Genomic DNA, 21,761 nt, shown 5'->3' on the forward strand with positions numbered 1-21,761 from the left:
TCTCCCTCTACCAAAGCTCAGATTTGAAAACAAAATCCTCTATTAACACCCACAAATAGAAGACAGTAAAGATGCAACTGTGCAACAATCCTCTTCCCCAAGCCAACCAAAAAGTCACCATGATCAACTATATAGAGGAAAATAAGAGGAACACATCTTAAAGATCTAAAGAGTAAGTTTAAAAACAAATGAAAAAGAAGAAAGGAATGAAGAGTCAGAAAAGAAGGAAGCTTAATACAGAAGTCAAAAGAATGAAGAAGGAAAACTCTTCTCGGATTGTGAAATCAGAATATCACTCACCATCAGTGAAATCATATCCAGTAGATATTTCAGTATTTGTAGGCGTTTCAAGGATCAGCCACCTGGATGTATTCTGGAGGCACCTTAAGAATTTATTGGTTTGGAGCTACTGCACACTGAACAGTTACTATTGCAGTCACATATGCCTTTCAACACGCTGATCCCTTCTTAAACCCTTGCCCTAACATCAGCACTTCAGGAATGTTAAGAATTACAACACAGTTTTACAAATCCATGATATAATCTTCACCTTCTATCATGTGTTCAGTTCTAGTTACTCCATTTGAGAGGCTACCAGAGTGTTATAGGCCTGTAGGAAGAACATCATCTACAATCTTTGGTTCCACACTTTCAGTACCATCCATATGAACTAGAACAATACAGAAACAAATTCAGACATAGCTAGTTTTTAGGTAAATATTGTATGGCATGTATATTACAGAGCATTTAATGGGGCAGTGTCATGGTTTAACCCCCACCGGCAACTAAGCACCACACAGCCACTTGCTCACTCCCTCCTGGTGGGATGGGGGAGAGAATCAGAAGAGTAAAAGTAAGAAAACTCCTGGGTGGAAATAAAAACAGTTTAATAGGTAAAGCAAAAGCCATGCACGCAAGCAAAGCAAAATAAGGAATTCATTCATCACTTCCCATCAGCAGGCAGGTGTTCAGCCATCTCCAGGAAAGCAGGGTTCCATCACACATAATGGTTACTTGGGAAGACAAATGCCATCACTCCAAATGACCCCCTTCCTTCTTCTTCCCCCAGCTTTATATGCTGAGCATGATGCCATACGGTATGGAATATCCCTTTGGTCAGTTGGGGTCAGCTGTCTGGGCTGTGTCCCCTCCCAGCTTCTTGTGCACCCCCAGCCTACTTGCTGGTTGGGTGGTGTGAGAGGCAGAAAAGGCCTTGACTCTGTGTAAGCACTGCTCAGCAGTAACTAAAACATCCCTGTATTATCAACACTGTTTTCAGCACAAATCCAAAACATAGCCCCATACTAGCTACTATGAAAAAAATTAACTCTGTCCCAGCCAAAACCAGCACAGACAGGAGGTTTTTACAAGCAAGTCAGGGAAATTACAAAGTGCAAGTTATTTAGGCTGTGGTTCCATGGCAGTCTAAGCCAATCTAACTGCTGGCTCTTTCGCTCCCATTCTTCTCCTCACCCCTGTTGGGAGCTCTCAATCCCTCCATTCTCGCCCCTGTAGCACTCATTTGACCTTTTGTGAAGCCACCTCAGCACACTAATCAGGCAGAACACCAAACCAGCAGGTCTCTCTGACGCACTGGTAAATTGAAATGGTTCAGGTGAGGCTCTGAGGCACTGTCCGTGCAACAGAGGCAACAAGGATCAGCAGCCAGATGTTATATTGACCAAGGCTGGTGTGGAATCCCTGTCTTTGCACATTTATTAGACGATCAACAGGGAATATTGCTGCAGTGGCTAAGAAGCTATTTGCAAAGCAGCTGTTTGCTCTGTTAAAAACATGGTTGGTTATTTGCATATTTAAATACAGTCACATGTTATGTGGGTCTGCTGTGTGACCAACACAGAGAAGGTTTGCCTCTGGGCACAAACGAACCTTCTCTGTGGAGAATCTTGTTTATTTCTTTGGTGACTGCCCTCAGCCATATAGTAGCACTGCCACAGCAAATGTGTTTAAAAAATATTAAATAAAAAAACCCCTACCGCCACTCACTGAAGAGGTCAGCTTCCCTCCTGCCCCCAAATTTAAAAGGTATTTTTTATGGCAATTTAAAGAAAGACATTGACTTTCACACGGACATGTCTGAGGCATTAGTTCCTCCTCCTGCCTGCCGACTCCTTAAAGGAGCAGATGCCTTTGGGAGGTAACATCTTTAAGCCACCACACAGTTTGCCAGAGCTCATTTGTCAGTGCCCTGAGGCAAGCCTTTCATCTTTTAGCCACAGAATGATAGCAGAACTGTATTATAGATGGCCCTATTTACATGCATGAGCAATCCAGTTAAAATACATATTTTTGCTAGCCAATGCAAACAGCAAATTTGCATTTGCTCACTACCAGCCAGCAAAGCCATTCAGTAGGTGTCCAGAAAACTCAACCTCCTCTCCAAGAAACCAGTCTTTGAAATCTTGCTGTAAACACATGTCTATACTCAGGAAGATTCTGCTCAGTAGAAGCAGAACAATGCAGATTAGTCCTTTTATGAACAGATACCACTTCTAGACAAAAAAATGAACCCAACATGCAAACACAACTTCAAAGGAAATAAAAAACCCAATCTCTCCCAGACCTCTTGTTATGACTGATGTTTTAAATTCTAACAAAATGACCAAGAATGGCCACAAAAAAAGGGGACAGAAGAATGTGAGCGGAAAATCAAAACTTCCTACAAAACCAAAGCAAAATATCCTCAGAGCTAGTCTTGATTTAAATAGAAAACACTTTTATAAATACCAACATTACAGTTTAAGAGAAACACTATACTCTTAGTTTTATAATATCAACATTCACAACACCTAGGAACTGTCTCTATGGAGAGTACTAATGGGGTGAGCACACTGGTTCTTGGTAGAAGACTGGGCGTTTTCACATTAGAGCACTCAGAGATGGCACTCGTGACTTAAGATGTTTTTAGAATGGCAGAAAGTAATTGTGTTCCCATTACAGAACTCCGAGAACACACACCTATAACTAATTTTGGCACAGTATAAGAAAGTAAGCACGTACCTTCACCAGAAACAAAGAGTATGTTCAACAATAGGGCCTGTACTTGCATGAAGGCAGTTAACTCTGCTATCGCACTGTGACCATGTTTTTATTGGCTCAGTTCCCACAGACTTCAGTTTTACATAGTCCAGCTTAAGCCTACATTCTCCTGAGAGCATTTAGTCTGTTACAACAGTTACAGGGCCTACACAAGCTTGCATAATAAGCAGGGGTTAGCAAACTACCACACTTTGTATTCTGCTGAGTAAGTAATCTGCTTCTAAAATACTGTGGCATCATTCTCATCTCAAAAATAACATTTCTACAGACTAAAAAGCCCGTATCTGCCTTCAGTGTGTAGTGATTCAGATGAGATACTTCAGCCCAGCATAAAGGCAGGGAGGTTTATCTGGAAGCCAGTCTGAAGAGTCTACTTATTGTAAAAGTAATGAGATGAAAGACATGTTTTTATGTCATCCCCAACAAAGACAATTCAACTCTTGCTTGTATTTAAATACCAGTCCTTGAACTCTCAAAGCCTTTGTAAAAGATAAAATCTTTATAAACAAACAGTTGTGTTATCTTGAGTCATGCAGCATCTCCCTTTAAAGTGGTATCAGCTTTTCAGAATAGACACCCCCATGTCTTGAAAAGCAAATCACTATTCACTTAAGCAAAAAACTAGATGTAGTTCTTCATAGACTAGTTTCCTTTAAAAAAAAAAAAAGTGAAGATCCTTTAAGAAAGTTATCTAACAAGAAGACTCCTTAGATATGCTTGACCAAAACAGCTTTGTTTCAGGCAATTAGATTTAAGTTACCTCAGCACAGAGCATTGTACAAAGAATAATGTTTTCAGCTAAGCTCCTACTCCCTAAGGTCACCCACTAATGCTCACAGACTCTTGAAGGAAATGGGACTTGTGCAGAATCTGCAGTCTAGATGAGAATAAGCGATACAGAAAAAACCCTATTTGCTATATATTCATTTTTCCACTTTAGATTTCAAACTTCATTTAAAAGGTGGTTCCAGTATCATTTCTGTGTTATAGTTTTATCTTCCCATAAGCCAGAAGTGAAAAACAACCACAGGTGCATCGGGGGAAAACTGTGTTACCATCCTTACTTAAGATGAATGAAGTGAGAGGATTTGTTCTGCTTATAGCAAGAGGGCTAACACACCTTCCAGATGATGTAATCCTTTAAGATCAACCTATGGTAATAAGTGATCATCTAAGTCTTACCGACCACATTTGGCAGAAACCACAGTTTCTTCACATTTATTACAGCAAAATTTTGAATATTACCCACTTTTATACTGCAGGAAGGAACTTACTGACACAAAATATAATTATTTTGACGAGTTAAAACATTTTTAAAAGCACCTGCTTGGCTTCAGTTCCATTTCCCATTTTGACAGACTCAGGCACCAAAGCATCCAATTTTCCAGAATAAATCTGTCACTCTTAAAAGTGTTAGGTCAGGACTTTAGTGGAAACAAAGACCTCTTTCATAAGGATCTCTAAAACAAAGACCTGTGACCAAAATTCTCACTTCTACAGATAATTTAAGGATCTTCCTGTAATCCAGAATACACTTACAGAATGGACTACATACAGAGAAGCTCAGGGTTAAAACCCCTAAAGGAAAACAGAAGTGATGTAGTTGCACTTAAGAGAGAGCTCAGACACAAAGTCAGCTTAAGTGCTGTGCACAAAGGAAGAACAGAAGTCAAGATGCTCAGAGAATCCAGGAAGTGAGAACACGACAAAACCAGAATAAATTCCACGGGTAGACTAATCCAATTTCTTTGCACAATAATAAGGCCCATATTCTTTATTAAACTATTCTCACAAAACAGAACAATTACTGAAGATAACATGCAGCAACAAAATTAGCTATTCTAAGGGAAAATGTCCCCCCCTTTTTTTTTTTCATCATTCCACTTCTCCTGCAAAGGTTACCTGTCTATAACTGCACAGGTTGCCTATCTGCTCCTGCGCTGCCTGTTTGCAGCCTGTAATTGGCACAAACTCCTGGCTGGCAATCAGAAGCATTTGCTGACGTGCTGGGCTGACAAATTCAGTGCTTCACATGCAATGCATTCAATCACCCCTTTGGTGCAGCAGCCATATTAAGCTGATTTTTTCATCACGTACCAGCGGACACATTCAAGTAGTTGGCAATATGATGGACTAACTCATTGCAAGTTTATTAGGAAAGCGATCAGTGTACATATGCACACACACACACACACTCTCAACAAGAGTATAAACATGAAAAAGCAGAGCTTTGCGTTCACAGCTTTTCTACCACCCCATGAACACAGTATTGAAGTTGCTGAAAATTCCAGGACAAAGTCAAGAAGCACCTGTCTTTTTCTAAAGAAGTTTCCAAAAGCTTTTTTTTTTTTAAGCAATAGCTTTATCAGTATTCTTGTATATTATGACTGTACAGAACTGCACTAGTTTTTCTGTAAGTATATGGAGAACAAGCTTAACAACACATACTCTTACAAAAGTAGCATTAATATTTCCTTATGGTTTTACAGAAATAATTTCTGAATTTAGAAACCTAGAAATCCATTTCCCTGCCTCTTTTGCTTGACAACTGCTACTCTAATATATAGTACTGTAATTGCCCCCCTCTAAAACCTGCTTAAGTATACCGCTTAAGCCTTTCAACCACTTGGTACACCAAGTCTGTCTAGTCTTCTCTCTCTCTTTAGTTTTATCCTCTGTGCACAAGCAAATACCACTCAAGCCTTTCTGTACTTCAGCTCACAGAAGACATCTACGTGCCAAACCAATTTATGAGATGTCCAAAAATTACACTAAAATAGCTGCAGCCTTTTCACCTGCCAATTTAACAGCATAAATCTCTGCTTGTATGACTTTGTGTAGCAACCATTCATACTGCAGAACAGTGCTTTAGACAAAAATGGTTTAACTACTTAATATACTATATTGCAAATATTAAGAAAATAATTTGGAGCATCAAGGAAAATTTTCAGCATTACAGTATCTTATTAAAGTTTAACTATGATCAAAGTTTAGCCTTCTCTCTGGATTGATTTGTATTTCAAAAGCCAATACAAAAAGAAAAATGTTACACACATACCAGTCACTCCTGTAGACGAGAATTTGAGCAGTCATTAGGAATTTAGCACTGCAGTATTTTCCAATATGCAACGTTATACGTTCAGCTGAAAGGGTACTCTAATGCAATATTCAAGCCTGGGGTCTTTTTCCGAGCCCTTGGCAAACGTGGGAACTCCACTGCTTCCGAGTAGCTCAATTATTTTTATGTAAGTGACAGCAGGTAGCTATTTAAGTAGATTGTTTTGTTATACATAAATGCCACTACAGACAAGTCCTTGTATGGCTCTGCTTTACTTTCGTGGCTTGATTTAACCCAAAAGATTAGTCCTGGAAAAGCCTAGTTATGCCAATAGCATAACTACATTAAAGTATTCATCTGGTTTTAAGTACGCAAGATCTAGTCAAAGCAAGTATCAATTTCAGCTACCGTTTTTTTTCAAGCGAAAAGCCTTTGCAAAAGACAATTAAGGCTTCCATCACCCTACCAGAGGTAACAATGAGAAACAAGTCTAAGCCACAGGAGCATTGGTCTATTTTTGACAGTGGTATTTAAGTATTTATTAAGCTGGTTTTCATCCCTTTATTCAGTTGGCTGACATCCATCTGCCACATGTAACATTTGAAAATGCACAGTTAGCAAGCTGCTAAAATAAGGAATCTGGATAGTGTTTGGTTGCATTTTTTCTACTAACATAATAGACAAGAGCTTCTAGAATGTGTCTTGCTGACATACTTCAACTCTGCCTGAAGCAAGGATGGGAAAAGGTCCCCTTGCAAGTACAAAATAGTTCAAGTATGGAAAAAAGCCACTGACTATTTTTTAATAACAGTATTTGCATAAGCAGAAAAGAAACTCCCAGTTTCTCACTGATCTCTAGCAATATTCAAGCAAAGTTTTACTTTAATTTTTAAAATACAGAAGTTTAATTATTTAGCCATTATAACAGTTCTACAAACTGCATCACAGATAATGTTGCACAGCTTATGACCAAGATCAATACTAAAAGCTAAAATCCTGCTAGTGACAGTGATAATACAAATTAGCAATTTTAACATTTCAGTTCAGAAAACATCCATTCTTCTAAACCCCACTGATGTGTATCATTTATGTAAATATTTATTAGATCCAGTCATCATGCTACAGTTTTAGTCAGGTTAATTAACCTTCTCACTGTGAGAATACACCAGCATAAGGTATGAACACAATGAAATCTATATGAAATTTTATAGTAGCTTGCCAGAAATATGCTTGTGGCCCATTAAATTCAGACTGAAGTACTGTAGATTTAAAATATTTACTTGCCTTCTTAGCATACCTAATGTGTAAGAATAGTTTCTTGTTTGATTCCCAAAAATAAATAAATGCTTTCAATTGAAAGCTTATATTTTCCTAGTTTTCCAAAGCTGAGTCGGGGGGGGCGGGAAATGCTTCAGACTTGTCATCAGTCCACTTCAGTACATAAAAGCATCTCCTGTCCCAGTATTCGTTCAAATCCAAGAGATATTTTCTTCCAGTGAAATATGACCAGAGCCCTCATTTTATTTTCAGCAATTCAGTCTGTTTCCATGGCAGCACTGCGGGATTCCTTAGCCACCATGAGTCGCATTAGCTGACTGTGGAATTTCTCGATCTTCTTTACGTCTTGCGCCTGGTCTGTTCTATACAGCAAACACTGTAAGAGAAAGTTGCTTAATATCAGATTTCACTTGAACTGTGTTTATCCTGTTTATAGTTGCAACAAATTTGTGCTTGGAACACACAAAACAAGGTAAGTACTTAAATGTTCATTTGTGGCACATTATTACCATGAGGCAGCACCAACACATATCTATCCTGTTTTAAAATATACACACACCTCTGTGTTCACATTTAAGTTTCTCTGAAAGGCTCATGCCTTCCATTTTGAAAATAGGGAAGCACATGATTTATTCTAGTTTCTTCTCTCTCAAAAAAGCTGCTAAAACTTGGGGTTTAAAGCTGTCTTTAAAGACACTCCTGTTTGTGTTGTCTAAAAATAGAATCAGATTTTAAACCTGAAATTACTTTCCTATTCTCTATATTCTGAAAGTAAGGTTATTTTGCTTTTCACAGTCCTTAATGTCACATTGCCAGTGACATAAAATCAGTTCAGTATTTCGCACTGAAGGGGATCCCCTCCCCCAAGCAAAATCTGTTTCTAAGACAGTCCTAAATAAGGAACATAGCATCTGATTAAGATAAAAAGGAACTCCTTCATGTGACAAGCCTGTAAATGCAAAAGGAACAAGAGTAATATGCCAGTGACTTATCACTGAAAGACTGCTTAGGGTTTTTTCATTTGTTTTTTTTTTTGCAGACTAAGTAATGCCTTACACCTGTACACCCCAAGTATGACTGCTCAGGCTGATTTAACAATGAAAAAAACCCAGAATGCTCCATTCTTCAGTGCTGTCAACACAGCAACTTTTGCCAGCATTAAATTCCTATTTTAATTCAGAGACAAACAGTAGAAAACAGTTTATTTTTTTCCTTCAGCTATATTAGTTCTACAGATTGAGCATCAAGGAAAGCTTCCCTTCCCACCTTTAGGAAAAAAAAAAACCCAAAACCCCAAATGAAACCAATCCCCTGCCCCCCCACCTGTGTAACAGCTTTCCATGACTGGAAGCAGGTAAGAAGGCCTATAACTTAGAAGAGTTCACATGCATCAATCACCTGACTCCAGCTTCCCCTATGGAAGATTTCAACTAAATTGCCCTCACTTGCCCCCATCATCAGTGCCCCATACTCAACATCTGACCCACGTTAAGCCCTGTTATCCTATCAAGAAGTGTCATTACTGGAGTTTCACATCTCTCCCAGGTATTGGAAATACCAATGCCAGACTACTTTTCCTGGAAAGAAGAAATCTGATTTTTTTTCCAAGTCTGAAGATAAGAGAGGGGCAGACTACTGTTGCTTACCCTGGACTGCAGAAAAACAACAACTTGGCTATAACATCACTAGCATCAAGAACCTGTCACTGGTGTGCAGACCAGTATGCATACACTGATGCATGCTGATGCATTTCGACTTGCTGCCCACCGTCTCACATCCTAACCCCTCCCATGCTTCTCAGGGCCCTCCCAGACCATTTAGAACAAGGGCAACCAGTAAGCGCAGCTGCTCCATCTCCTTGTACAGCAGTCCTTGGAAGGACGCTGCAGAATTCCATGTTGTGTATACGCTCCACATATACACAGTAATAACAGTATTTCAGACAATGGGATCTCTGAACTGCAAGTGAATCTTGTTGTTCAGTCTCATAATCACTCCACCGTCTCATAATCACAAAGAAGGAGCTTAACCTACGGTTGGAAGCTGTCACCACTCTGAGCAAATACAAAGGACCACGCTCACACTAGCAAGCACATCTGTTTGAAGATGCTCCTGAAATGCTTCAGCAGAAACTACCAATGTCGTTCCATGAAGCACCTTCAGAGAGAGACGGTCCAAGATTTTTGTAGTGCTCATTTTTCTTGTTTTCATAGAATCCTAAAATAATTATGTTGACACCCATAAAGAACACTGAAGTGTTAGGACTTTTCCTGGACTGCGCAGAGTTGAACCACAGGTCAACGTCAGTCACCAACACAACAACTAGGGAAGTCTGAGCACAACAGAAAACTGTCAGGCACTCTCAAGGCAATGGCCAAGAGCTCCCAAGTTGACTGACAGAAAAATGCAAGTCTGTGAGAGGGGAGTATATTCTGTACTTACAGCTACATCATCCGTTACTTTGATACAGAGGTTCCCATCACAATGTCGATATTTGAGAACAACCCGCACCTGAAATGACAAACATTTTAAGAATTAACATCTATAGCTAACAATTCTCAGAACATATCTGAAGGAAATCTACCCAAATTCAGACTACCTTTTATTATAATTATGTACAGCTTCACATTTTCACCACCTCTGTGGTCCTCAGCTCTGGTGGCCACTAATCCTACAGCCAGGATGGTGTAGAAGTTGAACCATCAGATTTCCCTGCCTAACATGTTAAAGTGGTATTATAGCAGCATCAGGAAACTTAACGTTGGGCATGTTCAAAACCACTGTAAATACAGCAGTGACAGCTGCAGAGACCTCAGTGACAGGTAAGATAAACTACAAGAGTCATGTCAATACAAGGCACCCTCTCGCCATATATCACTTCAGAAAAACTAACTAGAAGCTTGTGTTTATAAACTCAAAACACTTAAAAAAATAGTTCTACATGAAGACGTGAAAGGGATTAACTGAGTGGCGTAAGCTCAACATTACTACTTTTTCTTCTACGGTACCTAAACTATTATGTAAAAAAGTCATATTTCCAGTCACTACAGTTATTTCAATAGCTGCACTGCAGCCAGATTTGAAGCGTTCTGATGTCTTCACAAGCAGAAAGCGAAGATACAAAGAATAACACTTTTAGAGTAATTAAAATCAGAGGACTGAAGAGAGTTCTTTCTAATTAAATTGCTTTCAAGACTCAATAAGGCTACATTTGAAGTCTGAAAGCAAGCATTCAACTTCTCACTAAAACAGTTACTACTGTAGTCACCTGCCCTGAGGTTTAACCTATCCACAGTCCCTTTGGACTCTCAAATCACCAAAGTTCTTAAAGCCCCGGTGATAAAAATCAACGTCCTCAGCAACTGACTGAGCATTAAATGCTTCCTCCTGAATGCAGAGCTGGCCACAGAGACACTGTATCTATTGTTTCCAGCCTCAGCCAGCACCAGTAACTAGAAACAAAGCAAGGTGTCCTTTTGAGAACATTCTGAACTCACACTATAAACAGGTCTTTGTTGTACAGAGTGACCCATGCTAATGGTCAACAACCTCCTTGACTACAAAATATATTTTTAAATTCCTGCTCCAACATGGATCTCGTCACAGATTTATCCTTCTTGTTTAAAAAACTGTTATCTTCCAGCCACAACAGCTGTGTAACAGTACATCTCTCAACTGAGCAGGCCCAAAAGCACAAGAGAGGCTGCCACAAGCAGCAGGCATGGACTCGATAGATAACTTGCTCCCACAAAAGGCAAGACCACTCACTACCTAGCCTCACCAGCCCACGAAGAACACACACCCATCTCCTACGATTCTTGTTCATCCTTCAGTTTCTTGACAAGCCCAATTACATACAAAAGCTCCTCAGGCTAGTTCTCTGGCAAATTAAAAGGAGGGTACTCATGTTGTGACTCTAAGGCCTATATAAACTCCTTCGTAAATAGACAAGTTTATTGCCATGGATGGGAACAGACTGCCTTTGGAGGCCCCTTAGGAAAAGGGGAAGAGCAACTCCTGGCTGCAGTGACATCCATCCTCTGTCATTTAACTGAATGTTACAGAGCATAAGAAGGTAAAACAAGACAATTTTATTATCAGTAGATAGGTGGCAATTGCATATGAAGTGGTCACCTGTGCTAATTAAAGGCAGACGTTAAACACTACTTCTGAAGGTTCCTCCATGTCCCCTATTTTTAGTGAAGAAAACTAGGCCTTTTTTACTGAAGTTTTTCTCAGGCATATAAGTTCCACATTACCTTTGTGCTGCTTTTTGGCTGAATTATAACACTTTCTGAAGACTGAAGTTACTTTTAACATTTGCACAAACTATACTCCTAAAAAAGTTACCAGAAACAAAAGGCAGTCGTATACCAAGAAGTTAATTCCTAGAGCAATTACTCTTTAGGAAGCAAACACCTTCCAGTCTGAAATGACACTGCAGGCAACAACATGATGTAAGAGCTAGTGAATGCTTCCTTTTAATTTTTTAGGAGGACAAATTCAAAGGATACGGTCTTAAATGCTGCACACTCACAAAATAAACCCATTCTCGATACACTCTTCATTCAGCAGAACTCTTAATCCCAGTTTCTAACGTACTATAGATAAGGACAACGTCTCTGAAGTTCGGTTCTCGAGGTTCATACCTGTCGCTGATAACACCACCTGAAACACCGTCCCCTATGGACGTTTTTGGGGTGTATAAACGAGAACTTCCTCCTGTTCCGTGGAAAAGGAAGGTCAGGTACGACATCAGCGAGTAACCCCCTTCCTTGCTGCTGCTTCTTGCCTCCCCCGTGCAGGCCACTAGAACTACACCTCGAGGAACCCTTCCAACCGGTTACGGCCGGACGCCCCCGCCGAGCGCAGCCAGCCGCGCACAGCCGGGGCCGCCTTGGGGAACACTGCTCCCGGCGGCTGCGGCACAGCTGCAGACCCTGCGAGACGCCGCAGCGGGCTCCGCGGCCCGCCGGGGCTCAGGGGACCTCCTGCCTCCCCGGGCGGCCGGAGAACACAAAACGAGAGCGCCGGAGCCACCAAGCCGCCCCCGCCCAGCGCCTCACCCCAGAGCCCGCTCCTCCCCGGGCCTACCGCGGGCGGCGGAGGCTCGCCCCCCCCCCGCCCGGCCTCTAGGGCCCGGCCCCCACCCCACCTTCATGGGGTCGGCGAGGTAGAGCTTCTCGGCAGCGCGCGTGAACTCCTCCCAGGCCTGGTAGTGCGGCATGGCAGGGCCGGCCGGCGCGGCGCTCCCCTCCCGGCGTCGGCGGCAAGATGGCGCCGAAGGCGGGCGCGCTGCGTCGCCGCAAGCCGACACCTCCCATTGGTCGGCGGGAAACTGTCGCCCAATCGCGAAGCGCATGACTCAGAGATTCTGGGCCCGCCGGCGGAGCGCGGCCGACGGGCGCAGAGAGGGGAGCCCGGCGGGCGGCGCGGTTGCCACAGCGACCCCGCCAGGCGCGGCGGGATGCCGGCAGGCACCTCCCCGCCCACAGCGGAGGTGAAGGCTCCCATTGGTGGCTGCGCCGCCGCACCCGAGCGGCGCGGGCGGGCAGCCCGCCGGCCGGGCGTCGCGGGTTCGAGCCCCGCCGCCGGCGGAGGGGGAGGCCCGTCCGTCTGGGGCTAGGCGCTCCGCGGGGCCGGCACCTGCGGGGCTCTGCCAGGCCAGGTGCGGGCCGTCTCCGTGTCAGCCTCCCAGTCTGAGGCCCACGGGGGGAGTTTGGGGGCGCGGGTGGGCCGGCGAGGGGCCTGGCCTGGCCAGGAGGACCCGGTGGGAGGTGAGGCCAGGGCCCCAGGCCAGCCCTGGCCAGGCGGGCAAGCGGGCCGTGAGCGTGAGGTTAGCTCGGCTGGCTTTTAGAACTGAATCTAGTCCAGGTTTTCCCAGGCTGGAAGGTCCTTTGTTAAGCTGGAGGTTGGCTCCATGTTGAACAAAAAGGATATTTAGGAGCAGGTCGCTGGCTGCTCTGGGCCACCGGGGCAGCCCCTGTCATTTCAGAGGGGTGCTGAGGCAGGGCTTGGCACTGGGAGTAAAGCTGCTGGTTTCAGAAAGAGACTGAAAGTTATAAAATTATAAAGATCTTGGGAAACTCTGCCTTTCAAATATATATGTGTGTGTGTGTAAAACATTTACATAAAACTGACTAAAGTTCATTTCAAAAGAGAAATGAAGGAAAAAAAATCCACGATTTCTCCTGCTACATTTTAAAATCCCATTTCCTGAAGTGACCTGTGATTTTTGTTCCTTAATTGCACAAAGACTGTAGCCAGCCACAGTGCTAAGCTCTGACTTGTGTAACTGCTGAGATTACAATAAACACGTAAAAATTGCAGTGCTCTATTCTGTATTTCATGGGGACGCGCTGAAAACCCAGAAGCTCCTGATAATGACTCACAACTTCAAGTTAGTTTTACTGGACTGAGCAAACCTCAACAGTGTGGCCAAACAAATAAACTGGAAAGTTTAGGGCAGATCTGCATGTAAGGGGACAAATCATGCAGGCCGTTCCAGTCTCTGCTAGCAACATGGGGAAATACTAGCTGTAGTTTTTTTGACCACAAAAGGCACAATAGGTGCAAGGGAGAATGAAGAAACATGGCATAGAAATAAAAGGGTGGATGGGAGGTAAGGGGAGAAAAACTAGAATGAATTTCCCTGAGTCAGTAAAGCAGAAAATAATTGTTACTGTGGGGATCAACTCTGAAAAAGTCTGCAGTGATTAGACTGCCAAACTTTAATAAATTGCGACTTGTGGGTGTTATGTGGTCTAATTCTGTTAAAGGGCTTTGCACCAATGAGTGTAGGCTATGAATAGTGGAAAGACTTAGGACTTTTTTTTTTCTTTCCAGAACTGCTCACAGAGTTTAGATGCTGCTGTGTCTGAGAACCCAGCTTTGGAAACATAAGAGTTGTCTTTCAGAGAGGCTGATAATCAACAGCTCTGATTAAAGGTAATAGATGTATTGACAGAGCCTAAAGCAATTATCCTACACACAGAACCTAACCCAGAGGGAGTGCTTCTCCACTATCTTAGGTTTTGGGTAGCCATTTATAACAGCAGAGTAGGAATTGCTTTTGGTAGTGTTTTACAGACACGTGGGGGACCTAAATACATGAAAATGAAAGGTGTGGCAAGCACAAACCCTGTAACATGCATAACATTTCACAGAACCATTGCTCACCAAATTTGGATCCAGGTTTTCAAGTGGGACAGGGATATTTTCTTTCTGAAAGAGGAGTCCCGATTTTGGGCTGTCCAGTCAGAAGCATCTTGGGGTTGCTTTTCAGAGGATTTTAATTTTGACTCAAGTTTTCAGGATCTTTTATGTGTTTTTTGACACAAGAGCTGTCTAAGGAGCTTGCCAATGGCCAGTCATTAGCCCTGTAATTCACAATTTCTGCAGCTGAGCTAATGCAACAGCAAGATTAGAAAACAAACCCATTTTGGTATTTCTTTTTCCTTAACCCAGATGATTTATGTGATCCAGTTTAGGACGCAGCTTCTAAAACTATTATATATGCACAACTTTGGAGGTGACAAACTGCAGCAGCCAGGGCAAAGAACAGAGAGAGGGATTGCATAATTGGCCTTACCTCTGAAGAAAATGTGGTGTGTCACTATGACAGTTACATACAGCCTGATACATGATTCCGCATAGCCTGTTCCTGGCTGCAGATCTTAAGGATTTCATCTTCCCTGCCACCACCACCACCTATGGCCCCACGGTTGTGCTGCCACAGCTGTTTGTAACCCTGTGCTGGGGATCAAACCAATGCTTGGATTAAAAGCAGCACTGTTTTTAGTAACACATTTTTTTAACCGAGATCAGTTTGTTTTTCCAGTTTACTGTGTGGCCTTACGTACTGTTGTGCTGACACAGCTGTTGAAATGGCACCTTTTTTGGTGGCAAGACAGGATATGGGAATTCCTACTGTTTTTGCTGGCTTGCCACCAATAATGGGGGGCTGTATGTGAAACCACCCCCCCAGCTCCCCTGAAAGCAAGGCCAGTTGCTGAAATCTCGGCAATTAAAAAGAGAAGCTATTTCTGAGCCTCAGGGAATGTCTGATACCTATAGTTAGCATGCTGCTTTGCTCTGTTGTTCTCCTCTTGCCTGGAGAACAGAACATTTTCTTGACATGCTTGAAAAGTAACTTAGACCACTGCAGTTATTCAGCTGTAAGTTGTATTTGATGTATGTCCAAAACTGTATTTTTCAAGTGAGTTCCAGTGAATGCAGTAATAGTAGAAATCTTTCAATGGGCTTTTTGTTTAGTGAAATAAAATGAACAGTTGTTTATCACTGTGTGGAGTGTTTGATATGCAGCCAATGATAATTTAGTAGTTAGTAAGAATTCTGCTAAAGCATACATACTTATCTTGCTTTCTTTTCTTGAGTTCCTGCTTTCTTCCATGGAAGAAATCATTCCAGTGGTCTTAACGGCCATTCTATCACTCGTAAGTGAAATCTGGAATGCTATAAAACCTCGTTTACCCTTTCCTCAGTCTCTCCTTGTATATCCTTGCTATATTCCCTAGACCACCTTAGATAATGTCTTTTTTAGCTTGGATTTAAGGCCATAAAAAGCTATGAAGCAATAACATAAGTACTTGTGTGATGAAGATTTTTCGTGCGGTTTTTCCTCAGGCCTTTCCCCCTCATCCAACCTGTATGTACATGATTAATGATCTCTCTTTGATCAAGCTTCTACATGCATTGCCACTGCAAGTTCTGCTTCGTATAGTTATGTTCAGGCATCTGGATTCCACATGGTAATTTCTTTAGTTTTTTATCTAGCGTCTTCCTTTGCATAAATGACAAACTGAAAGAAAATAGTAGAAAAAGACCTTGCATTATATCTTAAAATATCATCCACCAACATCTTGAGTTCTTGCAACTCGTACAAAGTTCATGGAAGTTGCAGCTGCTCAGCATCACTCAGGGTTAGATATTTGGTTTCCTGTTCTTCACATTAATGCTTTTATTCAATCTAAAGCAGGTGCCATATTCTTATTTGCAAATGTATTTCTCTTTTCTGGATAAGGAATTCTGATAAGAGTATTAAATTCATTAAAATAGTTATCTGTCACCATGACATACTACTGGTGGGTAAAACAAGCTGGTCTTTCCAGCTAAAAGAAGCTTTGTGTAGAACACTGTGCATTATCATGCTAAATTATGGATTTGATGGGAAACAATAGGACAACTCTGATCTCAGTTATGCTGCTGTAAATCCAGAGTCATTCCATTTATTTCAGTGGATTTTTTTTTTTGTACCTGTAACAGTTTAATTAAGAGGAGACTTTGGTGCTGAGATGATAATCCTGTTCTTGGACCAGGAGCAACATAAAGTCAGCGCAGTTATACAGGTCTAAAAGAGTGTTAATGAGGAGTTAGTTACAAGGCAATTATTGCTGCCAGGAATGCTTAATGCTTAAAGAAGGAGATATAGTCACTTCTGTCCAAAGAGGTTCAACCCAGCCCTCAGTAAAGTTACAGAGAAGGCATGGGCATGGTGATTATACATTCCATTCTTGTGTGTGTATGGTCTGAAACAGCTTGGGATTTGTACTGATGCAAACTTCAATCACACAGGGTTATTTTTTTCTTTGAAAGGGCATTTATGTGCGTAAGGATGCAGATAGATCTTGGGTACAGTAAGATCTGAGGTCTTTGACATCTCACTGGCTTCTGAATCTCAGTACCCATGAGAACCAAGTCTGCAGTCAGAAGCAGTTTGTGCTCCTGGATGGGTTATAACATGCCAGACCGAGCCACAAGTTTTCACTCCACAGCTCCTGAAGGAGCACAAAACATACTGCTCCTTTCTATGGGTTTTATGTTTTAAACAGCTTGGCTAATGGTTTTGCCAGGCTGAGCCATATATAGTTAATTACATCAATGCTAATTTTCTACTTCTTTTGCACACAAGCATCTTATCGAGTGATTCAGACTCATACTGTCCTAACAGGGTAATGAAATATTGGTGTGACTTTGTTGTTAAAATACAGTTCATGACAACTAAGGCTGTATGTGGACAGCAGGATTCTGGGGCCCTGTCCTGGTGCCTGTCCCAGCCAAGTCACAACTTCAAGTCAGGAAGAGACCTGGGTGCCTGTCACTATCCTTCCTTTTGCCCAGTGCCCTTGTTCCTGTGAAAGGAAACACGCTCCAAACATGTCCCTGATCAGGGCCACTGGGGAGCCCGCAGCCTTGGGCACACCATGATCCACACTTGCCATAATTTTAGCCATAACCTTTCCCAAGGCAGCACGGTTTCCTAGTTTGCTTCAACCATTAGAAAAAAACCTTGTCATTTAATATGGTCTAATCTAATCTTACTGGATGTTAGGGAGTTTATGTATGTGCATGTCAATAACCATTTACGCTAGCAAGAGAGCTGTCCCTATGTACGGCTGCGTTGCCAGCCTGGCCTTAATAGAAACTGCCCTTTCATTTTTGGATGCTGTTCTGACAGTGTTCTTGTTAAGCTCTTTGCTTTTGATAGCTAGAAAGATGCATCTCTTCCTGTTAAGTGGTCAGTTTAGTCCCTTCAGCATAACAACATATTCAAATTAATGTGCTGTCATGCAAGAGACATATGTTAGAGAGCAGACTCTATGCTGTCACAACATTGACTGTTGAGATTTGAGAATGAAATAGCAGTCCTCGTGATGGCCTTCAGGGAAAAGAAGAACACATCTGGTAGCCAGCTCATGAACCGGGATTTGAAGCACTCTGGAAGCAGACAGGCACTCTTAGCATTAACTACTCATAGATTTTGTATCACCATTACGTGAAGTTTCTGAGCATGCCTAAAATGGGGTTAGATCATCTGCTGGCACACGCTGGAAGCGCATTGATTTCTTACATTAATCTTTAAATAGAAAAGCTTTTTATTTGATAGGCATGACTTAAGGCTGGTTTACCTGTGCTATTCATGCTGCCATGGCTGACGTAATTGAAGAGTACAAACCACCAGAACGGGCAAGTGAGATTAGATGCTGATAGCGATACCTTCCCAAGTCCTCTGGAGCAGTGTAACTGCATCTGGGGCGGAAAGGCTTTTGGTACTTTTAACTAAGTTGACTTCTACTTCTAAACTACATGTCTCAGCCCAGATCAGATGGCAATTACCTCCTTCTCCGTTCAGCCTGCAGAAAGGAAGACGTGAGCAGTTCCTAGTCTGCTGTAATGCTAAAGCTTGAACCTTCCTGGCAGGTGAACCTTGCTGACTTCTTGCTGAAGTGAAAGAGTAACACGCTTCCCCTTCCCCCTGTGCTGTTCTGAGAACAGCAACACCCAGCTGGTGGGAAACAGTAACTTCTGCTGTTTGCAAAGTCAATTCATGCCTGCCCCTAAAGTTGCGTGGCCTCATGCGAGTGGACTCTTGATTTAGCTGTGTCAGCAAAAGAGGCTGGTAGTCCCAGCCACTTGTCATTGCCTTTTCCCAGGAATTAATGCCCTCTCATGATGTGTTTGCAGAGATGCTTGTGTGAGTGCCCCTTAACCCACTTCAGTCAAACTGGGTTAGCAAAAACCTCCTACTTAATCCATTTAAGCTAAGTCTGGCTCAGGTTGACCAAAGTAGGTTAGGGGGTGTCCACACGAGCCACTCTGCAGGCAGATCTGAAGAGGTGGTAGTTTCCACAAGAAGAAGTAGGACGGGCTGAGCAGGGGGAGTGGATCTGAATCAGCAACTTCTCCCATCCCCTCAGCTGCAGGCAGAAGAGGACGCCAGCCGCTGCCCGGCTCTGCGCACACACACAGGCGTGTTGGGCAGCTCAGCTGGCAGGCAGAACTTGGGAAGCCACAGCGGCGCAGCTGTTTTCCCATACACCCCTTCCTGTAGTTACAACAGTAGAAAAACTGTGCAGAGCAGCTGTTGCCGAGAATGCCCAGCAGACTACAGCCTCCGCAGGCTCCTCAAGCTCCCCTGTTCAAGCGTTTGTCCTTGGTCAAGAGTTGGTGCAAGCAGAGGTCCAAATTATGGTCAAATTAGTGTCAAAGTGGATTCTTGGCATTTGCATTGCCAGTTCCTGAAACAACTGCAAGCACACACATTCCTTTGATGTCTACAGTATGGCAGCTTTCGATAAAAGATGTCTGATACAGAGCTTGTGTAGCTATCAGGCTCGCAGGCCCACATAAAGCATACGTAAGAGCTGGGATCTGTGCTGGAAAGGGCTTCCTTACTTCCAACATGGTGCTGCTGTTATGATCCTTGTCACGGAGGTTGCAAGTATTTACCTGGCCCTTTGGTTGGCTTGAGTCTGCAGAGAAATTTTAACCTCAAATCTGTAAGTTTAGCATTTTCATAAGATTTGGAGTACATTAAAAATATGAAAGGAGATCTAGGTAGTGTGTGTAGGAGTGGGGGCAGGGAGAATATCTGTATAAATTACATGCCAGGGCTGTGACTTTACATTGAAGGGATAACTACTAACAAGATTTGAAATGTGTCCTAACAATTGCATTCTTGCTGAGGTGTTTTTCTCTCTCCGTTAGCAACTTTTACTGATCTCATTATTTTTTTTTATGCATATGAAGTAAGTCAAAGGTTGAAGTGATCTTGCTACTTCAGGAATAAATGACAAAGTTCCCCCTTCTTTCACATGAGGCAGAAGTTTAGAGGTCACACAGATACCAGAAACACATATGCAAGGGATGTGAACAAAGGAGGAAATATTCACTGCTCTCATCATTTTAGGGCCTGGAGAAAGATGAGGGGCCTTCAGGCAATTCCCAGCCTGATGCTGACCCTCCTTCCTTGTCTCCCTGCCTCTTACCCACTCCTGGCTGGGAGGGAGAGGAACAGTAGCTGCATGTTTTCTGAGGAATCTCTGTACCAGATCTCTGCTTACAAGGATTCAGCCAATCTGTGTCCCCCTTATGCAGCACAAAGAGATGAGGCAGGGCAGTGCGTCTGCTCATATATATTTCAAATCTTTTTTTTTTTTCTTAGGGTTGTTTTCACTTTTATTTTAAAACAGTTAGGGTAAATCTGGCTGCCCTAAAGCTAGCTGCTCTTCTATATAGTTTACTCTTGTTGATTTAAAAACAAGAATCATGAGAAAGATTTGCCAGCGTAGCATTTGCTATGCAAAATTTACATGCAGCTGCTTTGAACTAAATTCCCAGCAGAAGTGAAAGGATTTTGAGGCTTCCAGATCTTAGCAGACTACTGGTTTTTTTCAGACAGAAATCTGTATGATATGTACTTCTCCAGAGATCCCTCCCAGCCAGCTAAGACTGTACTATCCTTCCCCTACCCCACTGAGACATATTATTAGCTTTCGGGAGGGGATCCTTCTGGACCTAGAAAGTTAATTAACTTTGCTTGTGAATGGCTGCCACTGAAGTGACTGATTACTTTTTGGAGGGAAGGAAAACTCTTGTCTCTAGAGTTGAAAACAGCAAAAACATGCAAATTTGTGTAAATCTTGATGCTTATTTCTCTTCTGTGGGGCAACACTCTTCTCCATACATGGGGAAAAATTTCCAGCAGTTCTATTTCAGTTTCTGGAGTTGTAGGTTGAATGATAAATCTAGTCTTATAGATGGAGAATATGATCAGGAATGTTTGAAGGCTGTTTGCAAATCAAATGCTGGTTATTTTGAGTAAGATAGTCTTGCCCTGCCTGACTCCAGCCTGACCAGTTTCACAGAAGCTGAGAATCCGTTGACACTGATAGTTTTTTTGGGTAATGAAACCATGATCTAATCCAGGGCCAGAGCGGTAAACAAGTGGTTTGCTGTTTAGACATGTAAGGTAACTAACGCAATTAAGGTAATGCAGGCCACTTACGGGTGAGGTGAAGATGTCTCCTACGTTGACACAGGAACCTCCTCACTCCCCGGTGGCAATACTAACTTCAGCGAATGGACGCTTTTCTCCTTAGGAGCAGGATCAATTTGATGCCCCGTAAATCTTATTAGGTATTCCTTTCATTCCTCAGAGAAGTATCATGAGGGTTAATTATTTCTCTGCTCTGACTCAGACAGTGATTTCGTGCCAGAGGATTCTGGCAGTAAGTATAATCCTAGTGATACCCTCAGTGAGGAAACCATTGTTAACGATGTTGATGAGGAAGCGCTAATGGAAGCTGAACCAGAGCCTGATATAGAAATTGAGAGACCTAAGGCAAACAAAGGAAAGAGGTTGGAAACCTGGCTGTTTTCAGCCTTCCGCAGCAGATCTTACGAAAAATGACTCTTTGTCTTCTTCCCCCTTCCCCCCCCATCCAAACGCAGGCTGCAGAATGGCTCTCCTGAGGCTGAGCTGTGCTAGAGGGAGGGAGGAGATGCGCTGCTGAAGTGCTGGTGCCGATCGTTGTTCCCTCGGGAAGACGTGCAGCAAGGAGCA

At 42.7% G+C, this 21,761-nt stretch overlaps 1 protein-coding gene across 1 annotated transcript; it reads right to left on the minus strand.

Moving 5' to 3' along the window:
- Positions 1–5,186: 5,186 nt before the first annotated feature.
- SRP9 (signal recognition particle 9) lies at positions 5,187–12,655 on the minus strand. Its single transcript, XM_050894933.1, has 3 exons — positions 12,552–12,655; positions 9,839–9,907; positions 5,187–7,772 (listed from the first exon to the last, which is right to left on the minus strand). The coding sequence occupies exons 1-3, from the start codon at positions 12,621–12,623 to the stop codon at positions 7,653–7,655; spliced, it is 261 nt and encodes an 86-aa protein (XP_050750890.1). The 5' UTR covers positions 12,624–12,655; the 3' UTR covers positions 5,187–7,652.
- Between the last annotated feature and the right edge of the window lie 9,106 nt (positions 12,656–21,761).

Source organism: Gymnogyps californianus, chromosome 3, assembly GCF_018139145.2.
Source record: "Gymnogyps californianus isolate 813 chromosome 3, ASM1813914v2, whole genome shotgun sequence".
Lineage (NCBI taxonomy): Eukaryota > Metazoa > Chordata > Aves > Accipitriformes > Cathartidae > Gymnogyps > Gymnogyps californianus.

What these genes read in the sequence shown, in the direction of transcription:
- SRP9 (XM_050894933.1), bottom strand. Translation starts at nt 12,623, where the DNA reads ATGCCGCACTACCAGGCCTGGGAGGAGTTCACGCGCGCTGCCGAGAAG. An exon ending in ACCTCGCCGACCCCATGAAG is followed by an intron (nt 9,908 to 12,551) that starts GTGGGGTGGGGG and finishes TTGTCATTTCAG; the next exon opens with GTGCGGGTTGTTCTCAAATA. An exon ending in AAGTAACGGATGATGTAGCT is followed by an intron (nt 7,773 to 9,838) that starts GTAAGTACAGAA and finishes TTTCTCTTACAG; the next exon opens with TGTTTGCTGTATAGAACAGA.